An 18,199-nucleotide genomic window follows, 5' to 3' on the forward strand; every position below is an offset into this window, starting at 1 on the left:
TGATGGTGATGTTGAGTATGCAATCCATGGTGAATCTCTTGTTATTAGACGTGCTTTGAATTTGCATGTGAAAGAAGATAGCCTAGAGCAATGCCAAAATTTTTTTCACACTAGATGCTTGGTGGGTGGCAAAGTGTGTAGTCTGATTATTGATGGCGGGAGTTGGACTAATGTGGCTAGTCCACTTATGGTAGAGAAATTGGGTTTGACATGTGTTCGACATCCTAAACTATATACGTTGCAGTAGTTGAATGACAGTAGAGAGATCAAGGTTGACAAATAGGTGACAATTGCATTCTCTGTTGGAAAGTATGTTGATGAGGCATTGTGTGATGTGGTGTCAATGCAAGCTTATCATTTATTATTGGGGAGACCTTGGCAGTTCGACCGTCGAGCATTTCATGATGGTCACACGAATCGGTTCTCCTTTGATTTTAATGGTCTCAAGATCACTCTTGCTCCTTTATCACCTAAGGAGGTTTACCTTGACCAGTTGAAACTTCAACAGGATATCAAGAGAAACATGGGATGTGAGATAAAAAAAAAATCTGAGAGAAAAGAGGCTATGAGAGAAAAGAATATAGCAAAAGGCCCAAAGGTGAGTGAAAAGAAAGAAAAGAGTCCATGTCATGAGAGTAGTACAAATACAGAGAAAATTGAGAAAGTTGAGAGCAAATTGTGTTTCTTTACAAAAGAGAGAGATTTAAAGAGTGCTTTAATAGGTAAGAAAGCTTTGTTTATGGTTCGGTTTAGGGATACTTTATTCTTTGACACTGACCTTAACCCAAATTTGCCAAATAGCTTTGTCTCTTTGTTGCAGGAATTTGCTGATGTCTTTCCTACTGACGTGCCACGTGGTTTGCTTCCATTACGTGGGATTGAACACCAAATTGATTTTATTCCTGGTCCTAGCATTCCTAATAGACCAGCCTATAGGAGTAATCCTGAAGAGATAAAAGAGCTTCAAAGGCAAGTGGACAAGTTATTAGCCAGGAGGACTGGTGAAAAATAGATGTTCTAACTTCCTCCATAGTAACTGGTACCGTAAGATTATTGCAAGCTTCTTCATTCAGAGAAACACTGCTTCTTGACTCAGAATCTCTGGATCAGTTTTCCACACTCCATCATTGAGAAAAAGGCCATGAATCTTATTATGCTTCCTTCGCACAAGAATTTGAATATGAAAGAATCTTGTATTCCTATCCCCGAACCTTATCCATTACTCTCTGGACTTTTCGAACCATATGAGCTCTTCTTGTACTAGAGTATTATTATAATCATCAAGCAACTGTTGCTCTTTCTGACGCAAATAAATGCTATCCACCACTTTCAAACGCTTTTGTAAATAATTAATTTGCTGCTCTAATTCACATTTCTTAACAAAAATGTTACCAAATACCTTCGAGTTAAACTCTAGTGAATTCTTCTGCACTTCCGAAAGCTTGCCATGAATCCCTCTATTACCAGTCCACCATGACTGATTCACAATATCCCTATACCCGGGGTGAGTAGCCTAAGCAGTAATAAATCAAAAAGGTCGATTCCCTTTAGGCTGAGGACGACCTTTACAACGCACCAAAATAGGGCAATAATCAGACTGAAACTTATTTAAAACTTCTGTATAAGCCTCTAGAAAGATAGATAACCAACTACTATTTATACAGACTCGGTCAAATTTTTTGCCACGTCAACATAATTTTTCACCCTTCTGTACCAAGAAAACCGTCTCTCAATAGTCTTCAGATCAAACAAACAACTATCCCCTAATGAAGTAGCAAACATGTTTGCTCTTTGATGAGAAAATTGACAACCCTTAAATTCATAAGAAAATATGACTTCATTAAAATCACCAAGAATAATCCAAGGTCCTTGAAAAATCATGGATTGTGCAACAAGATAATCTCAAAGGAGAACCCTTTTATTAAATTGAGGACCACCATAAATACCACTACACCTCCAAATTAAATTATCAGATTGAACCTCAACAGTAACACCCTGATCAAAAGTATCAATGAACTTACAACAAACACCCTTTATAGAGGATAGAAACCAAATACCCCCCTTATGCCCCTCTGCTTCCACTATACCAACAGAGTGATACCCCAACCTTTCCCAAAATAATTTTAAATGCTGAAAAGGAGAGTGAGTTTCAACTACAATAAAGAAAACAAGTCTAAATTTTCTAACAAGTTCCTTACAACGCACCCGGGCTAACTTATTAGAAGCACCCCTAATATTCTAAATACTCATATTTAAACTATCCATAAATAATAGAGACAGAATAAATAAGAACATAAACTCTAAATAGAATCACCAACCTCAATAGGTGGTTTATCCTACGGTACTGGCACACTTTGATCCTCAATAATTGCCACCCTCGAACTCCCTAATGCTACACCTGCCATGCTTCCATCTACTAAAGTTTTCTCTGTTACACCACCATTTTTATCAACTGGCGAGTTCTGCAGGGAGGAAGGTCGCGGACGCTTCCGTAGAGAAATTTCACGACGTGTAGGAGTTCTGCGCGATGGAGATGGCGCAATTTCATATTTTTTTTGCTGCCCCATCCTAATACCCATTGATTTGCCTCCATCACCATGCAAATTGGGTCTTGGAATTCTTCTCGAACCATACTTGTACTGCTTTCCATCTTGGTCCTTCAAACCTGGTGGCTGGCCCATTGTGAATTTTCTCTTACGCAACACTTGTTGCTGGCCCTCTCCATCATCTATGCATGCCTTATTAACATGACCATCAGGCACGTGAGGAGCCAATGATTTCGTAACCGCATCATTTCCTTTAACAACTCCTAATTTCTCACCCAAATTACGAGAATTCTCACCCAAATCGCGAGCTTCCGATTCAGCCTCTTTTTAAATCTCATGATTGTTGTGTGGCACTAGTGTCGGGGTTTCATTATTTTTTCCATCACCAAAAGAATTACCCTTTTCCTTCCAAAGACTCCTTCTCCATGCACAATGATTTATCATGCCCATACCGTGCACAAGTAAAACAATTCAGCTATAAACTCTCGTACTCCAATTCATGAGTCATACCCTCCACTATAATATATTGAGTCCCGCTAGGGAACCAATAGGGTATTTGTACAATGTGTACAATGGATTGCTTATTTAGTCAAATATGAGTTAAAAATAAAAATTATCCACAAAATAATAAATTTAAAAACTCTTATTCAATCATTTCACATCAAATTTCAAATTTCAAATTCTCCAATTTCAAATTTTAAATTTTTAAAAAATCCACTTAGTTATTTCAAAAAAATAACCATCTGAAATCCTCCGATACTCTATTCTTTTTCAACCAGTGGCCTACCCACATTCATCAATAATCATTCCATTTCACCGTTGCTACTTGGGTTGCCACACGCCACTCACCCTTAATAAAAATAACCATCCACTTAAGGATAAAAATAATCATCTGCATGCCTAATGAATTGAACATCTAACATATTTTAATTATATATAACTAAACTCAATCTAATCAAAATAATCTTCTACATAAAAATAAAATAACCATCAGTATACCTAGTAAAATGACCATCCTAAATTGACCATTAAAATAAAAGAAGATGAATAAACAGAAGAAACTATTATTGTGGTGAAACATAATTTTGAAGTTCTAGTCATGACAAAGCGGCACTGTTGTGAAGCATAGGGCTCAAATCATGAAAGAAGCTAACCATGCTTGGATCCGAAAAAGAAGAAGAGCATGGTGGTATCATCGGTGAGAAGAGACTTGAAGGAATGGGAGAAAGCGAAGGCGCATCGGAGGAGGTGAGGACGGTGTCGGGAAGAAGGCACACACCGGCTGCGACAGAGGCGCTGGACGTCCGGGTTGCTGCGGTGCCGTTAGTTCAACCCAGACAATATGCGCGTCCTCCCTTGGCGGTAGCTTGTGCGACAACGGCGCCAGTCGGAACAATGTCGACGCGATTTTCGATGGTGGCTGGTGACCATGGCGTTAGTGTACCGGCGAGACTCGATGAGAAAGGCATAGAACGCTGATAAACCGTATTGAGAGAGAGAGGTGAGAGAGGGAGGTAGATTATTTGTTTCTAAAACTGACGGTAATTCTAATATTTGATTTAAATTTCAAATTGGAAACTATTCAAAATTAATTAGTTGTCTATAATTTAGTTTTAATTTCAAATTAACTCCATTGTACATATTGTATAAAACATACATTGTCTCCTCATACTTTTCCTAATATATTTGGTTATAGGCAACCCAAGATTAATTTGAACACAAGCTCGGGCATATTTTCCTCTTTCTGCAAGCTTAGTGGCCAAGTCTACTTTCACCGAAACCCCTATTGCAAAAGCAATTCGCAGCATTGATTGTTCCTGGTAGCACCAAATTGGAAGTTCGGAGACTCGAATCCATACTAGCCTTGATCCGAAAGATTTTTCGCATGGCCTAAAATCCACGTCCCAAGGCTTTACTGCAACATAGTGACCGTCTATCAACCACGAACCACCAAGAATGACTTTCTCACGATCCGCAGCAATATCAAATTTAACAAAAAAAAAACCCAAACCCCACATCCAACAAATCAAACCCTCCTTTGATGTGACATACTATCTGAAGCTTATGCATAAGAGCCGTGTAACCATAATGCTTATCCAGCACCTTGATCACAATGGCTTCTTTATGAGGTTCAGCTAGATAGCTCTTTGCCTCCTTAGTAAAACTGATACTTGGTGGACGAGAATCACCTGCTTACCTATCACAGTCGCGATACCATCAGATAAAGACCCTACTAATGTAAAGGCCTTATACTTTTCTACCCCCAATGACTTTATCTCTAAAAGAGACATTGGATGACTTTTCTAAACCCTCTCGAGATGAACCCTCTTTAACACCGGATACACACCCTCCCAAGAGGAATTAGGCGGTTTAAGCAAGTAATGGCGCGAATTTCATAAACCGCCGTGGAGCGAACATGATGGCCGCCACCGGATTTGTGCTTCAGAGGCGGTCGCTTTTTACTGCTGGTACGTGAAAGTAGGAATTGCAGCGACGTCGGTTCTATTTGACCGCTTCCCCTAAATGGTAGCTGAAATTAGGTTTTGTTGTAGTGAATACGGGGTATATATTAATTAGTCTAATAATATTAAAAAATAAAAAATAATCAATTTAAATAGTGAAAATTTATTTCATTTAATATTTATTTAATAGAAGATACATTAAATAAGTCAAAAGTAATAAATTTTAATAATTTTTTGTTATTAAACATTTTTTATATTTGTCAATTTGAAAAAAAAAATTGGTAGGGACTCATATTTATCTGTGTTGTGATTTTGTTAATTAGTTTTTGACACTTTTTGAAATCTAAATATAGGAAAATATTGCTTCTTTTATTCAAAATTTCAATTTGAAGTTAAAGATTCTTCCGAAAGCAATAAACTAATAATTTAACGATTCTTTGAGAGTAAGCAAATATCAATTTTAAAAGGTTAAGATTAAAAACACTATTTATTAATAATTATAAAAAAGTAATGATCTTTTTTTTTTCTTTTTTAAAGACAAAGTGATATTTATTTATTAATGAAAAATGAACAAAAATTATGGGTCCAAATCGGACAATTATACAGCAATGTAAAAAGGGATTTCCAAAGCAAATAGCATAACTTTAACTAAACATAACTAAACACTCTTATTAAGTCTTATTTTTCTCCTGAAATTAAAGTTCTTCGTGAGTTCATGCTAATGATCTTTTAATTTTTTCCTATATATATTTAAATATTTACCAATGTGTGAATATTTCAAACAATTAATGTGACTTTTGTTTTTAAGTATTTTTAATCTTATATATTTTGCTGGACAAGAATGAAATGTGGAAAATTTGGTTAAAAGGATTCGTACATTACTAACTTCATGCAAGAATAACGAATAATGTAGCCGTTTAAGAAATTATTAAGTCGACAAAATAGTAAATTATGACAATAAAACATATATTTAACAGAGCGGCTGATTTAATGGCTAAAATTGTTGCTTTAAACAAGCAGGTGTACCTAGAGTGGTTACAACCCCTTAATAATTTAGACATTATTATTAGAGATGAGTGCTACTTTTTTTCTTAGATGTTTTTTTTTTTTTTTTGTGTTATGTTCAATCACCAAAAATATATTTTAGAATACCTATATAAAGTATAAAATTTAAAAAAAAGGAGAATTTACGATGAATGTAGATATACTCAAATCTTTTTAAGTATATTATTGATTTAAGTTTTGGAATGCCTTTGATTGCTCTCGACTTAATGTAGATATAATTTAAAACTAGATCTCCAAATCTTACAAACTCATAACCAACCAAAACATACGAACATATATATATAAACAAATAATTTTAGTTAACATGTGAATATGAACAACATTATTATTTGAGATAAATATCTAACAATTCATCACAAATTTATTATTATTTTTCAAAAAAATTGACATGAATTTTGTGCCTAGACCATATAACAATTGAATTGAAAAAGAGCCGGGTCAATTTTCAAACTTTAAAACACTACTCAAATAGTAACATAGCATAATGCAACAAACTAAAAAGAAAAGAAGAATCTAACCCAAAAGAAAAAAAAAAAAGTTCACAACTCACGTAAAGAGCAAAGGATGAAAAAAAATATCAACTTCTTAATAAAAATAATGGATAAAATATATTTTTAATTTTTAAAATTTATTAAAAATTTTAAAAATATTTTTAAATTTTATTTTATTTTAATTTTATCTATAAATTTTTTTATTTATATTAGGTATATTTTTATAACAAAATTTTTAAAAAATTTAGAACTAATCCAACTACAATATATGATAATTATATTTTGTTTATTTATATTAAAGATTATTTTTATAAAATTATTACTGAATTGATTTTAAATTTTTAAAATATTAATTGAGACGTACTTGATACAAATAAAAAATTTTTAAAATAAAAATAAACTAAAATAAAATATAAATATACTTTTAAAACTTTTAACAAATTATTCAAAAATAAAAAATATATTTTATCCTATAGTATAGTATCGATTCTAGTAATACTATGAGTACAAAATTGTACTATTCACGTAACTAAACACAGTTGATCAACAATCAGAGACTAATAGTAACTATAATATTTAATATTTAACATATGTAATTCATCTAGCTAGCTAGGTAATACCATGATAGATATTTACTAAACAAAAAGCGAATCTTTGCTGCTATGTTATCTACGATGAATTGATGATCTTGGCCGTTTTCGGCCCCAAGAAGGAAAATTGACTATTTCTGGAAAATACGACATAAATTCTTCAATCAGATCTTCATGGCCCCTTAAAATTGAAACAACCTTCACAAGTCCAGTAAACATAAAAAAAAAAAAAAAATCAGTGTCAAATATATATATTCAAAAGGAAAGTGAAAGACCAAAGGTAATTTATAACAAATTTGAGAAAAAAATATAATAGTGTTACATTAATAATAATATTTGAATACATATCCTTCTTAGAAAGAATGCATTTATCTTTTAAATTAATTTTTTAACAAAATATTTGTTTATAACAATAAATCACATAAAGATATATATAAAAATATAATAGAAAATTTTAGAGACAAGCAGTTTTTAACAATTTTGACTAATATTTAATCAATACAAATACTAAAAAAATTATCTTTAATAAATAAATTTTATTGATTTATGTATATAAATTTTAATAAATATGAATTCAAGTTGTGCTAATTTATATGTATAAACTTTAGTAATAAATATAAGAGTAAAGAACAATATTATATAACTAACAAATATTATTATTTTTTGTCAACAATAATTTATATTTATATTTACATACATTTTATATACAAAAAGTATATAATATGTACCTATGTTTATTAGAATTTTACATACATGAATTAATATCGTTTATATTTATTAATCAATATAATTTGCACACGTAAATTATTAGTAAAATGATAATTTAGTATTTGTGTTGGACAAAAGATGATAAAAAATACTAAAAATGGGTGACTTTCAAATTTTTTTTTATAAATATAAATATAAATTATTATTTACTAAATATTAATTTAAAATAATAATATTAACGTTAATTAAGATATATAGTGATGAGTAAGAATAGAAACCTGATCAAAAACCTCAAGTCGAGAAATTTTTCCCATTCTCCACGATCTAATTCCCATTTGAATGGACCTCTCGAAACCATAACGACCTTCATCTTCCAACCGAGTCTGTATGATGCATGCATATGAATGCACAACACTATAATCATCAAAATATATTATTGCAATAAGAAAAGGATATATATGTATACAGGGAAATTAAAGAATCATAATCTTTATTGTTTACTTGTTGCAAATTATTAAGTAATAATATAATTTGCACTGCCTCATAATAATGCATTATTATTTTACCTTAACTCTGCGAACAAAGTTTAAAGCTTCTTGAAAGTCACGTTGTTCCTGATTCTCCTCCAATGGAAGCTGTATCTGATATTGAGGTGGCAAGAATTTATTAAATCCCAAAATTAGATGATCATGTCCTTCAAAAATTTCTTTTACTTCTGCTGTCACACCCTCTATATCAGTCCTACAATATATTATTAATTAATTGAAATTAAAGATAGAGAAGGCACAAACATTAACATATATATCATATAATAAAATAAAAATTTCCATTATTCTTGTAACAATAATAATAAAAGAACCTTCTTCCAGTATTGTAATCTTCGAGAAGTTGCATAAAGCGATGATAGACTTCTATTTTATCTCGAAATACTTCTTTCACTTGTGCCATATAATCTCTGGCTTCTTCATAAGTTGCCACCATTTTAGGTTTTTCTTTCGCTCTTAATATGAAATCACTCTTTCAGTTTTATTACCTGATAGGGAAGAATAATGAGCAAGTAGTAGTAGTCAAGATTACTGGATTCAAGAGAGGAATGGCGTATATATACAATGTAACAGAATTAACTGCTAACCAATAACTGATTCGAACGAACTTCAATCCACCGGTTAAACCACGTGATTGCCTGTGTTCCTGATGATTAGACTAAATAATTTTTTTCTGTAAAATAATTAACCATTTTAATTTTAGTTTTGTTTCTCATGAAATTTAACTCATATATTTTAATCCATATTAAATATTTAATAGAGAAAACTAAAGTTTTGACGGTGCATGAGCCAAATAATATCGATAATGGGTTAAGAACTCAATTAACAAGTTGCAAGGTCCGTTAATTTAGAGAATAATTTAGATTTTTCTTTTTTAATTTAATTTTAGGTAGATTTTTTAGTGTTTACAAAATTTTTGTTTAACTTATCTAAAGTAGAGATAGAGTAAAATAAGGCTCACCTCTTTATTTTTGAAGTCTATCAGTAAATGTAAGCACTATAAAAGAGATCTTAATTTTAATAGACTAATAGTATAATATGCAGTCTTTGAATCATATTTATTTTTAATTATTATTACCTATGAAGTACGGACACTTTGCTGAATTGTCGTGTCTACGTGTCGAACACATTTTGGACACCACAATTACCGACACTCGTCCGACACGCGTGTTTGCTATGTCCAAACCGTGTCTCAATAAAAAATAAAAATTTTTTCTCTGGACACACTTGGACACACCTAAATACCATCACGTGTCAGGTCTTATTCTTAATATATATACTTAAAATAAATTTTGATATAGTATATATTATTATTTATTAAAACAAAAAATATTTTAAATACTTGATATAATTAAAATAAGACATTAAAAATAATTTAAAAAATTAATTTATATTTTAATATTAATAAAATATTAAAATATCATTACGATTTATCTAAAAAATACTTTATATTTTATATATATGCGTGTCCTCGTGTCATGTAAAATTTTAAAATTCGCGAGTCAGCGTGTCCCGTATCGTGTCGTGTCCGTGTCAGTGGATCATAGATTATTACTGATAGGATAATATGGATTTAAATAATGTATATGTAACTTTTTTTTACATTCTGCTTATGGGTGACTAAATACAGATTTGATTTGCAATATTCACACTTCACAGTATAATTTGATAGAAGACAAGACAATTCACAATTAATGTTAGCGTAATATATAGTAATTCATTTGTCTCACAAGTAATCAATTAATAGTGGATAGGAAGATTTAAAATATTGTGTGCCACTATGTGAGAGTCGATATAGATCAATTTGTAATGATATAATGTCTAAGATTAAAGAATGTCCAACCCATCTGAAAAAGAAAATCTTTACAACTAAACTAAAATGATTGGAAGTTAGAATTTTCTGGTGGAACCACTTGAGAACTTTCTTCAATCCTGCCCAATTTGTTATTATCTCAAAACCCTCTCCAATTAACAATTTCTGATACACCATGATATTGGAAGATCCAATGGTTTACATTTATTCCATGAACTACTTGTTAGAAATTAGGAAAAAGGATAACAAGTCTTTGAATATTTCAAAAGCTCTCCAAGTTCATTGTGAGGTAGACCAAAGCATTGAAAGTGGCTTTGACACCTTTCTCCTTCTCCTCTTTGCAAGCTTGTTGCTCCACGGATAGGTGCATTTTTGAAAACAATTTCATTCCTGTGTTTCCAGACACACCAGAACACAGTGAGGAACACTATTAGCCAATCATCCCTCATGTAATTAGACCTTCATTAACTCTACTTTTTGAGACTTGAATATGCAAAATTCTTAATTTTTTATTCAATTTAAGAACAATAACATATTCGACTTCTTCGGTTTAGAATAAAATTCCAAACACATCATTTGCATTTGGAGTTAAGAGTCTTGATTTTGAAACAACAACTAACTTTTTTTTTTTTTTGAAACAAAAAAGCTCAACACAAAAGTAGAGCGAACTAGTCTGTAAAGCAACTAACTTTTTTTATTATGCTTTTGCATCCTATGACTATTTTTTCAAATAGTGTTTCGATGCATGAGGCAGTAATTGGTGACTCTCCATCCCTTTCTTTTTCCACCCCTTGATCTATATCCATGTCCTCTGCCTTCAATGCTTTCAATCCATGTCCTTCATTCTGCAAGGACTCTGGATACATAACAATCAGACAGTTTAGCCACAAGCTGAAACTAAAATTGTTCATTTGAGCAAAAATAATAATAATAATAATAATAATAATAATAAAACAGGATGCACATATTATAAGATAGCAGAAGAGAGAACCATGTCTCGTACTATTATTCATGATGCCAGCAAAAAATCCATGACAGAACTTGATTAATGAGAAGAAAGAATTTAAAAAAAAAAAAAATGATTTCAAGGAAAAAGAAAAAAGAATAGGTTGAATATTACCATTCTTCTCGCATTGTGCCAAAAAATCATTAAATCCATCCATAAGATCTGGAAATTTCCCCAGCAAATCACCCACCTGGAAGAACAAATAGTGAATGATCAGATCAAGATAATTCTAGCCTCAGCTTTCTTCACACCAGATTCACTAATAAGTAATAGTAATTGACAGGTTATCTGGTTATGGGAACAAAACAAGTAATGTAGCCAAGAAAATCAATACATATAAAAGCAATGCTACATGGCCAGCAAATATTTATCATTTTTGGCCAGCACTTAGCCAGTTATAATTTGCATCCATATTTCCAGACGTTTTGCACACAAGAAGTATATAATTTGCACCTATGAATCAATACAATTTACATCCATGTTTTTTAGAATTTGCACATGCAAATTAATAAAATGACAATTTAATATTTGTGCTGGCAAATGCAGGTCAAAAATACTAAAAGTTGCTGGCCTCAAGAGTTTCTCTATATATAAATCCATCAACCATACCGATGACTGCAATTCTTGTCGGGTAATTATTTCCCTGCTGTAGAAAAGTAGACACTTCAAAAATTCCTGGTAAACCTCAGGAGTTCGAGATTCCTCCTTGACTTTTTCAAGGAAAGCATCGACTTGACTACACATACCTGTGGGGATCAGAAGTTGGAGTCTATGATTTCAAATATTTAAAACATTACATAGAAGAAGTTCAAAGCATATGTTTGGCAAGGTAAAAGAAATTCTGAAAATGTTACAACATACATCCATGATCAAAGTATTAACAAACTCACTTTTCAAAGAGCTTTTATCTTCACAAGTAGATGACATAGGGCACAGGTCAAACTTTTCATGTTCATCATGGAATGGTTCAGCACCAGAGTCCCCATGAGAAGCCATGGTACTTTCTTTCTGTGATAGAGAAAGGGAAACATTACCTGCTTAATAATTAACTAAAAATCAAAGGGACACACAAATAAGCTGAAAGATTACCTTCTCAACATCCATTGGTACAACAGCTGGCATTGCATAGCTCTTATCAGGAAGAAAACGAATAAACTCCTCAAGAAGATCTTCATGGCCACGGAAAAGTGCAGCAACCTATGCAAATAGTAAATAGTCCCAATATGATCAAAATGAGTATCTAAATTCACAACCTATCAATACTCCAAACAAAACAAACCGCAAAAAACAGAGAGAAATAGAGGCCAATACAAATTTTCCTGATGGCAACACAGAGACATATGCAACACAAACCTCTAAGAGAACCTCAGATATAGTCTTGGTTTTCTTTCTGTACATCTCCAATATATCAAGAAACGACTTATAGACACTGTCATCGCCTTGAAGCTGGCTCTGCATGAAAAGAATTCAATCCCATTTAAAACTGTCCAATTTGTGTTGAATTTGCAAAAAGTATAAGAGCTTTAAGCAAGTTGCAACAATTGATTGTTCAACAATACCAATATCAATGCCAACAATAAGATTGGCAGCCTGAAATTTATTCTTGGCCAAAACTTTTTTCTTTTGGTTTCTTGTGCACAAATGCAGCTTGAAAGGCTTATACATTCAAATTCAACAAAAACTTACCTTGACCTTGCCCACAAAATTTACAGCTTCAACAAAATCAACAGGCTTATTCCGCTGAGGTTGTTCATCCTCCAATGGAACTGCAATTTCATGTTCCTTAGGCAAGAAGGTGTTAAACCCTACAATTAGATTTCTATGCCCTTTAAATAGCTTCTTCACTCTTGCTACGACACCATCTGTATCAGTTCTACGTATGAACAAAAGATAGACAAATCAATTTTGCTAATAGAACTAAAATCTCTACTCCAAATAATACAGAATATTTCCATGTCCATAAAAGAAAAGCTTGGAGGAAATGCAAGACGTAATAATGAGGTCCAAAATGATCACACCTTTGAGCCTTGAAATCTTTCATTACTTTTAAAAAGTCAGCATACTTTTTCGGCTTATCATGAAACGCATCCTTCACGGTATTCAGGTATTTTACGGCATCATCATGGGTCAGTTTCTGAACAGCATTACCAATCGTAACCTGGGGTTGCCCGGAGCTTCAGTCCAAAAAAAAAACTTAGTTAGACAATTTGAGAAATCAACAAGAAGATTTCAGCACATTATCAACCCTATTCAAGCACATTTTAGTAAAAGAAACATCTGATCTTATCACACTAAGTCAAAACATCAACATAAGGTGCTTAAAAGCAAAAGCAATAAAATTGAATCTCCAGAAGAGACTAAATAGTTCTGTAACAAAAACAATTAAGATTCAACTGCTTCATCAAGCAAAAATGTATCCCATCACACCAAAATAATAATAACAAAAAAAGAAAGGCATGAAACAAGACAAGCCAAAAAGCAAATTGAACTTACGCTTCTCCTCTAGAAGATACCATTGGTCTTTTGATCTGAGAACTCATGTAAGCATCCAAGTAACAACCACGAGCAACAATTCCAGACCCGAATTGCAAACAGATCACCATCCACAACAAAGAGCCCAACAAAAACACAATCAAAAACCATAATTTGCATTACTTCAATGCAATGCAACGTGGTCACAATTTGCAGCACATAATAAAATAAAAAGAAAATTAAAAAAAATTTACAGTGATTGTGAAGTGCACGAACTGCAGAGTACCCTTCCACAGCAACGTCTTTTCTCTACACAAAAAGAAAAAACAGATAGATGTGTGAAAAACAAAACAATACAAAACAAAAACGAATAAAAAAATTGAACCTTTGTGTAACAGTTTTTTCATTTGTGATTATTTTAACACAATCAGAACCTATGATTGTGCCAAAGAGAATCACACCAATGTTGCAACAAAGTTTATCATTTTCGAAGCTACAAAAACAATAAAAAAAATGAATTTTATTTCTGCTCTAATTCATTTCTCTGAGAGAGAATAAAAAAACGTACAAAAACTAGAACGTGTGAAGTTTGAGATTAGAGAGTTGACAGATGTGTGTATGCGTACTTATATGATGCGTAATTGGGCCAAGCAATTAAGAAAATTTGGACGTAAATGTTTTTCACTCTATCTAATCTTTCTCAGAGATTAATTTCTACATCTATATATTTTAAAATTTTAAATTTATTTATATCTTAGGGTTCGGACCTCGGACCAATCCCGTATTTTTCTTCTCGGGCTAGGAAAAGAATTAGTCAATTAGCACGAAAGTTAGTACCCACTGGTCACTGTTTTACTTAAAAAATTGGGGATCAAATTCTCGTGAGATTCAAGATTAAGAGTAGCCTTAGTTGAGTGGTTAAACTTAAAATTTCAACTTTTTTCTTTTTTTACTAATAACATTGTTTGAATCAAACTTAATTATCCATAAATAGTGATGATTCGCTTTTATTACGAGACATTTGTTCCTAACCATTTAAAATTGTTTCCGTAACACGAGAACGATATCCTACCCACTTTGTTATTATCTCAAAACTCTCTAATTAACTATTGCTCAGCATCCTTTTTCTTATTCTATCTTTAAAGACCTTTGATCAGGTTGAAACCGTTGTAATTTCATATAAGCACACTGGGTTTAAAATCTAGCAAAGTCAAACCAATTATGGGGCTTAGTTGCTAGTAGGCCGAATTGGTCTATTTATTCTCTCAACAGGATTTAGATGAGGTGTTATCCTCAAGCTAAGGGTTATTATTATTATTATTATTATTATTATTTTAGATACCTTGTACAAACTCACCCATAAAAGAGAAAGTCTACTAATTTATAATCTATTTCTTTTTGTATTGTCATCAAGAATAGATCACAAATTACAAGTTCTTATCGACACAACATTCACACCTCAAAAGTATAACAACTAAATTACACAATTGTTACAATCACAAAGCATAAAAACACCATTCATAGACTATAAAGATTCGTGTCACCTCTTCAACCATCCAATGCCAAAAAAACATCTTACAAGAATAGCATCTTTCTAAATCAGATGAGGTTGTTACAACACCCTTAGTCCTTAGACGATGTTATGTTTCAGCATTTTGTTTATGAGTGTTCATGGATCGGATCTAATCAGCAAATCGCAGTAAATATCCGTAGATTCGCGATAAATATCGATCTGAAAATTGCAGATACAATCCAATTCTCAAATTGATCGGATCAGATCAGATTCAATCTGTACCCTTTACGGATCGGATCGCGGATATCTGTTCTACATCTGCGTATCCGATTCGCGGATCTCTACAATAATAATTAAAAAATAAATAAATATATATGTTTAGTATTATATTTACTTGTTTGTATGTTTTAGTTAATAATTATTATTCATATATTGTATTATTTTATTTTTATTATTTAAAAAAAATTTGATTAAAAATATTTTAGAAATAAATAAATTTAAAAGTATGAAAGAAATATTTTTATTGAATTTTTTGCATAGAAATATGATTAAAAAGAGAATGTTCAATTATGCGAATATATCCGATATCCGATCCGATACTAAAAAGCACGGATATCATATCCGATCCGATGAAAATTGTGCAAATTGAATCGAATTTTCGACTATATCCGATCCGATTGGATCCGCGTACACCCCTAATATTGTTGGAGTTGGAAGAAAGGTAACATACATTTCACTAGAGAAGGGGATGCAGAATTGTTTAATGTTGATATGCAAACACATGTTTTGTTATTGTTCCGAATTAATATTAATACACTGTAAAATGAGGATCTTGGATGCATTAACTTGCCACTCATGAAACCCTGCCATGTTTCCCGAACAATCAGAAATCTTCGAAAAGAAATTAGCATTGTGTGTGGGGAATTTATTTGATCGAGTTAATAGTCATTTTCGTCCCTAAAAGATACCTCGATCTTCATTTTCGTCCCCGAAAGTCAAAATTAATCAAAAGCCTCCTCGAAAGATACCTGACTTGATCACGTTCATCCTTCCGTTATCTCCGCAGTTGAGATGGCAAACGTCCGCTTACGTGGCCCGTTAACTGCCAAGGTGGCAAAGAACCAAAACGACGTCGTTTTGGTAGAATGCCTACTGGCGTTGAAACGTCGCCGTTTTATCTTCAAAAGGGGGTAAGTTTCCGAATTTCGATCACAAACAACTATTCATCAATGGATTCTTTCTCCCAAAAACCTAAACCCAGAAACTCTCACTACCCAGAAGTAATTGATTCCAACCTCGAAGCCAATTCGTCCTTCCAAAAACCTAATCATCAACAGCAGAGTTCTCTCTATCCTTCCCTTGACGTTGATGACCTCAGCGACCTTGTCCAAACCCTATTTCCCCGAAATGACACCAGAAGCAGCGATGGCAGTGTTCATTCGCCGTCTGCTCCACCGGCCGCTACCGAGGAGGTCTTCATCAGGATCCCCGGCGCCATCCTCAACCTCGTCGACACCCACTACAGCGTCGAGCTCGCTTCCGGCGACTTCTCCATCATCCGCCTCCGGCAGGGTGACAGCGCCGTCGCCGTTGACGCCTGCGTTGCCGACAAGATCCAATGGCCCCTCGCCAAGGACGAAACTGCCGTCAAGGTCGACGACTTTCACTACTTTTTCTCCTTCCGACCTCCCAAGGGCTCCGAATCCAATTCCGATTCCGACGAAGAAGATCAGCGTAGCCGCGGGTAAGATAAGAACGGTTCCGATCTGCTGAGCTATGGGTTGACGATTGCGTCAAAGGGGCAATAGGGTTCCACTTCCCCATTCTTCTGCTACTCTCTCTTCATCTTTCTCTCTTTCCACCTCTCACTCTTCACTCTTCAAATCCAGGTACCCCCTTTTTCTATTTCTTTACATGTTTTTGCATATCAATAAACTTGGTACCCCAATTTGTTGGGAAAAAAGGGAAGAATTTTTAGTGCCAACAACCCAACAAAATCTTTCTAAATGCCCTTTTCTTCTGCTTTGTTTTGCTGAATATTTAAACCATGAGGGGTTGGTTCGTTTTGCATTTTAACACTGTAACATTAAGTGATGAGAGATTTTGTGGTTTTAATAGGGTGAGTTTACAGTTGGGAAAGTTGCCTAGTTTCCGTTTGGTGCAAAATGGTGTCACACCAAGGGCGTATTATGTCTTCACTCTCAGCAGCTGAAACTTCTCAGAAGAGTGAAAGTTCAAAAGCTTATGGTTCTGATCAAATTCAGGTATTTTTTTAGTTAGTTCATATCTGGATTAATAATGCAATTTAATGAAACTAGTTAACTGCATATTGAAAGTGATATGTGCTATTGTGTTGAAAAGAAAATTGAGTGCCTGTATTTCTTTCACTTATTGTGGGTTGCTTCACCAAATATGCTTTAGAAGTGGCATAGGCTTAATATAGTTGTAACTTTCATAGGTACTTGAAGGCTTGGATCCTGTTAAGAAAAGACCTGGAATGTATATTGGAAGCATTGGCCCGCGTGGGTTGCATCATAGTTTTGTGGTGTATTTTATTTGACTGAACCAGAGTGCATCTTAGGTTTATGAAATTTTGGATAATACTAATTTTGCTGTACATAGTATACTGATTTTGCTTTCTATATTAATCAAGAACTATGCTATGATATTGTGCATATGGAATTACTAAAATTTGCAGTACATTTTTTTCAATGTTTTTAGCTCTTGAAGCTTCTACTGTAATAAGTATTTGAGCTACTTTTACTATCTGTTGGGTGATTTTGAGCTTTTAACTATACATACTAATTTCACTCGTGGAATGCAGATTCCTACCGACTTACATTTAGTTACAAAAAAATCGGCTTTGGGGAAAAAATTAAAAAAAATTATATAAGGACTAATTTGATTATTTTTTAAAATTTTAGGGATGAAAATGATTTACATATGAACTTTTAAGGACTATTTTGATTAAAAATAACTTTTTCACAT

The 18,199-nt window shown here is 32.9% G+C and overlaps 2 protein-coding genes across 5 annotated transcripts; one reads left to right on the top strand and one right to left on the bottom strand.

Moving 5' to 3' along the window:
* Nucleotides 1-10,328: 10,328 nt before the first annotated feature.
* LOC112733987 (paired amphipathic helix protein Sin3-like 3) lies at nucleotides 10,329-14,401 on the bottom strand. Of its 4 annotated transcripts, none has more exons than XM_072233585.1 (11): nucleotides 14,325-14,401; nucleotides 13,953-14,007; nucleotides 13,720-13,754; nucleotides 13,245-13,400; nucleotides 12,913-13,099; nucleotides 12,580-12,678; nucleotides 12,316-12,423; nucleotides 12,117-12,234; nucleotides 11,836-11,972; nucleotides 11,341-11,416; nucleotides 10,710-11,076 (listed from the first exon to the last, which is right to left on the bottom strand). In XM_072233585.1, exons 3-11 carry the CDS (start codon nucleotides 13,740-13,742, stop codon nucleotides 10,889-10,891), a joined length of 1,092 nt encoding a protein of 363 aa, XP_072089686.1. In that variant the 5' UTR covers nucleotides 13,743-13,754; nucleotides 13,953-14,007; nucleotides 14,325-14,401; the 3' UTR covers nucleotides 10,710-10,888. The 4 variants fall into 4 exon arrangements, with proteins under 4 accessions (XP_025638929.1, XP_072089686.1, XP_072089685.1 ...); XM_072233584.1 differs by having other exon boundaries at nucleotides 14,267-14,398; XM_025783144.3 differs by lacking the exons at nucleotides 13,953-14,007; nucleotides 14,325-14,401 and adding an exon at nucleotides 10,329-10,610 and having other exon boundaries at nucleotides 10,910-11,076; nucleotides 13,720-13,942.
* A 1,982-nt stretch (nucleotides 14,402-16,383) lies between these two features.
* Nucleotides 16,384-17,977, top strand: LOC112733989 (protein EARLY-RESPONSIVE TO DEHYDRATION 7, chloroplastic). The gene is made up of 3 exons (XM_072233586.1): nucleotides 16,384-17,100; nucleotides 17,330-17,475; nucleotides 17,670-17,977. Exon 1 carries the CDS (start codon nucleotides 16,441-16,443, stop codon nucleotides 16,957-16,959), a length of 519 nt encoding a protein of 172 aa, XP_072089687.1. The 5' UTR covers nucleotides 16,384-16,440; the 3' UTR covers nucleotides 16,960-17,100; nucleotides 17,330-17,475; nucleotides 17,670-17,977.
* Nucleotides 17,978-18,199: the final 222 nt, after the last annotated feature.

The sequence above is a fragment of the Arachis hypogaea genome, chromosome 3 (genome assembly GCF_003086295.3).
Source record: "Arachis hypogaea cultivar Tifrunner chromosome 3, arahy.Tifrunner.gnm2.J5K5, whole genome shotgun sequence".
Lineage (NCBI taxonomy): Eukaryota > Viridiplantae > Streptophyta > Magnoliopsida > Fabales > Fabaceae > Arachis > Arachis hypogaea.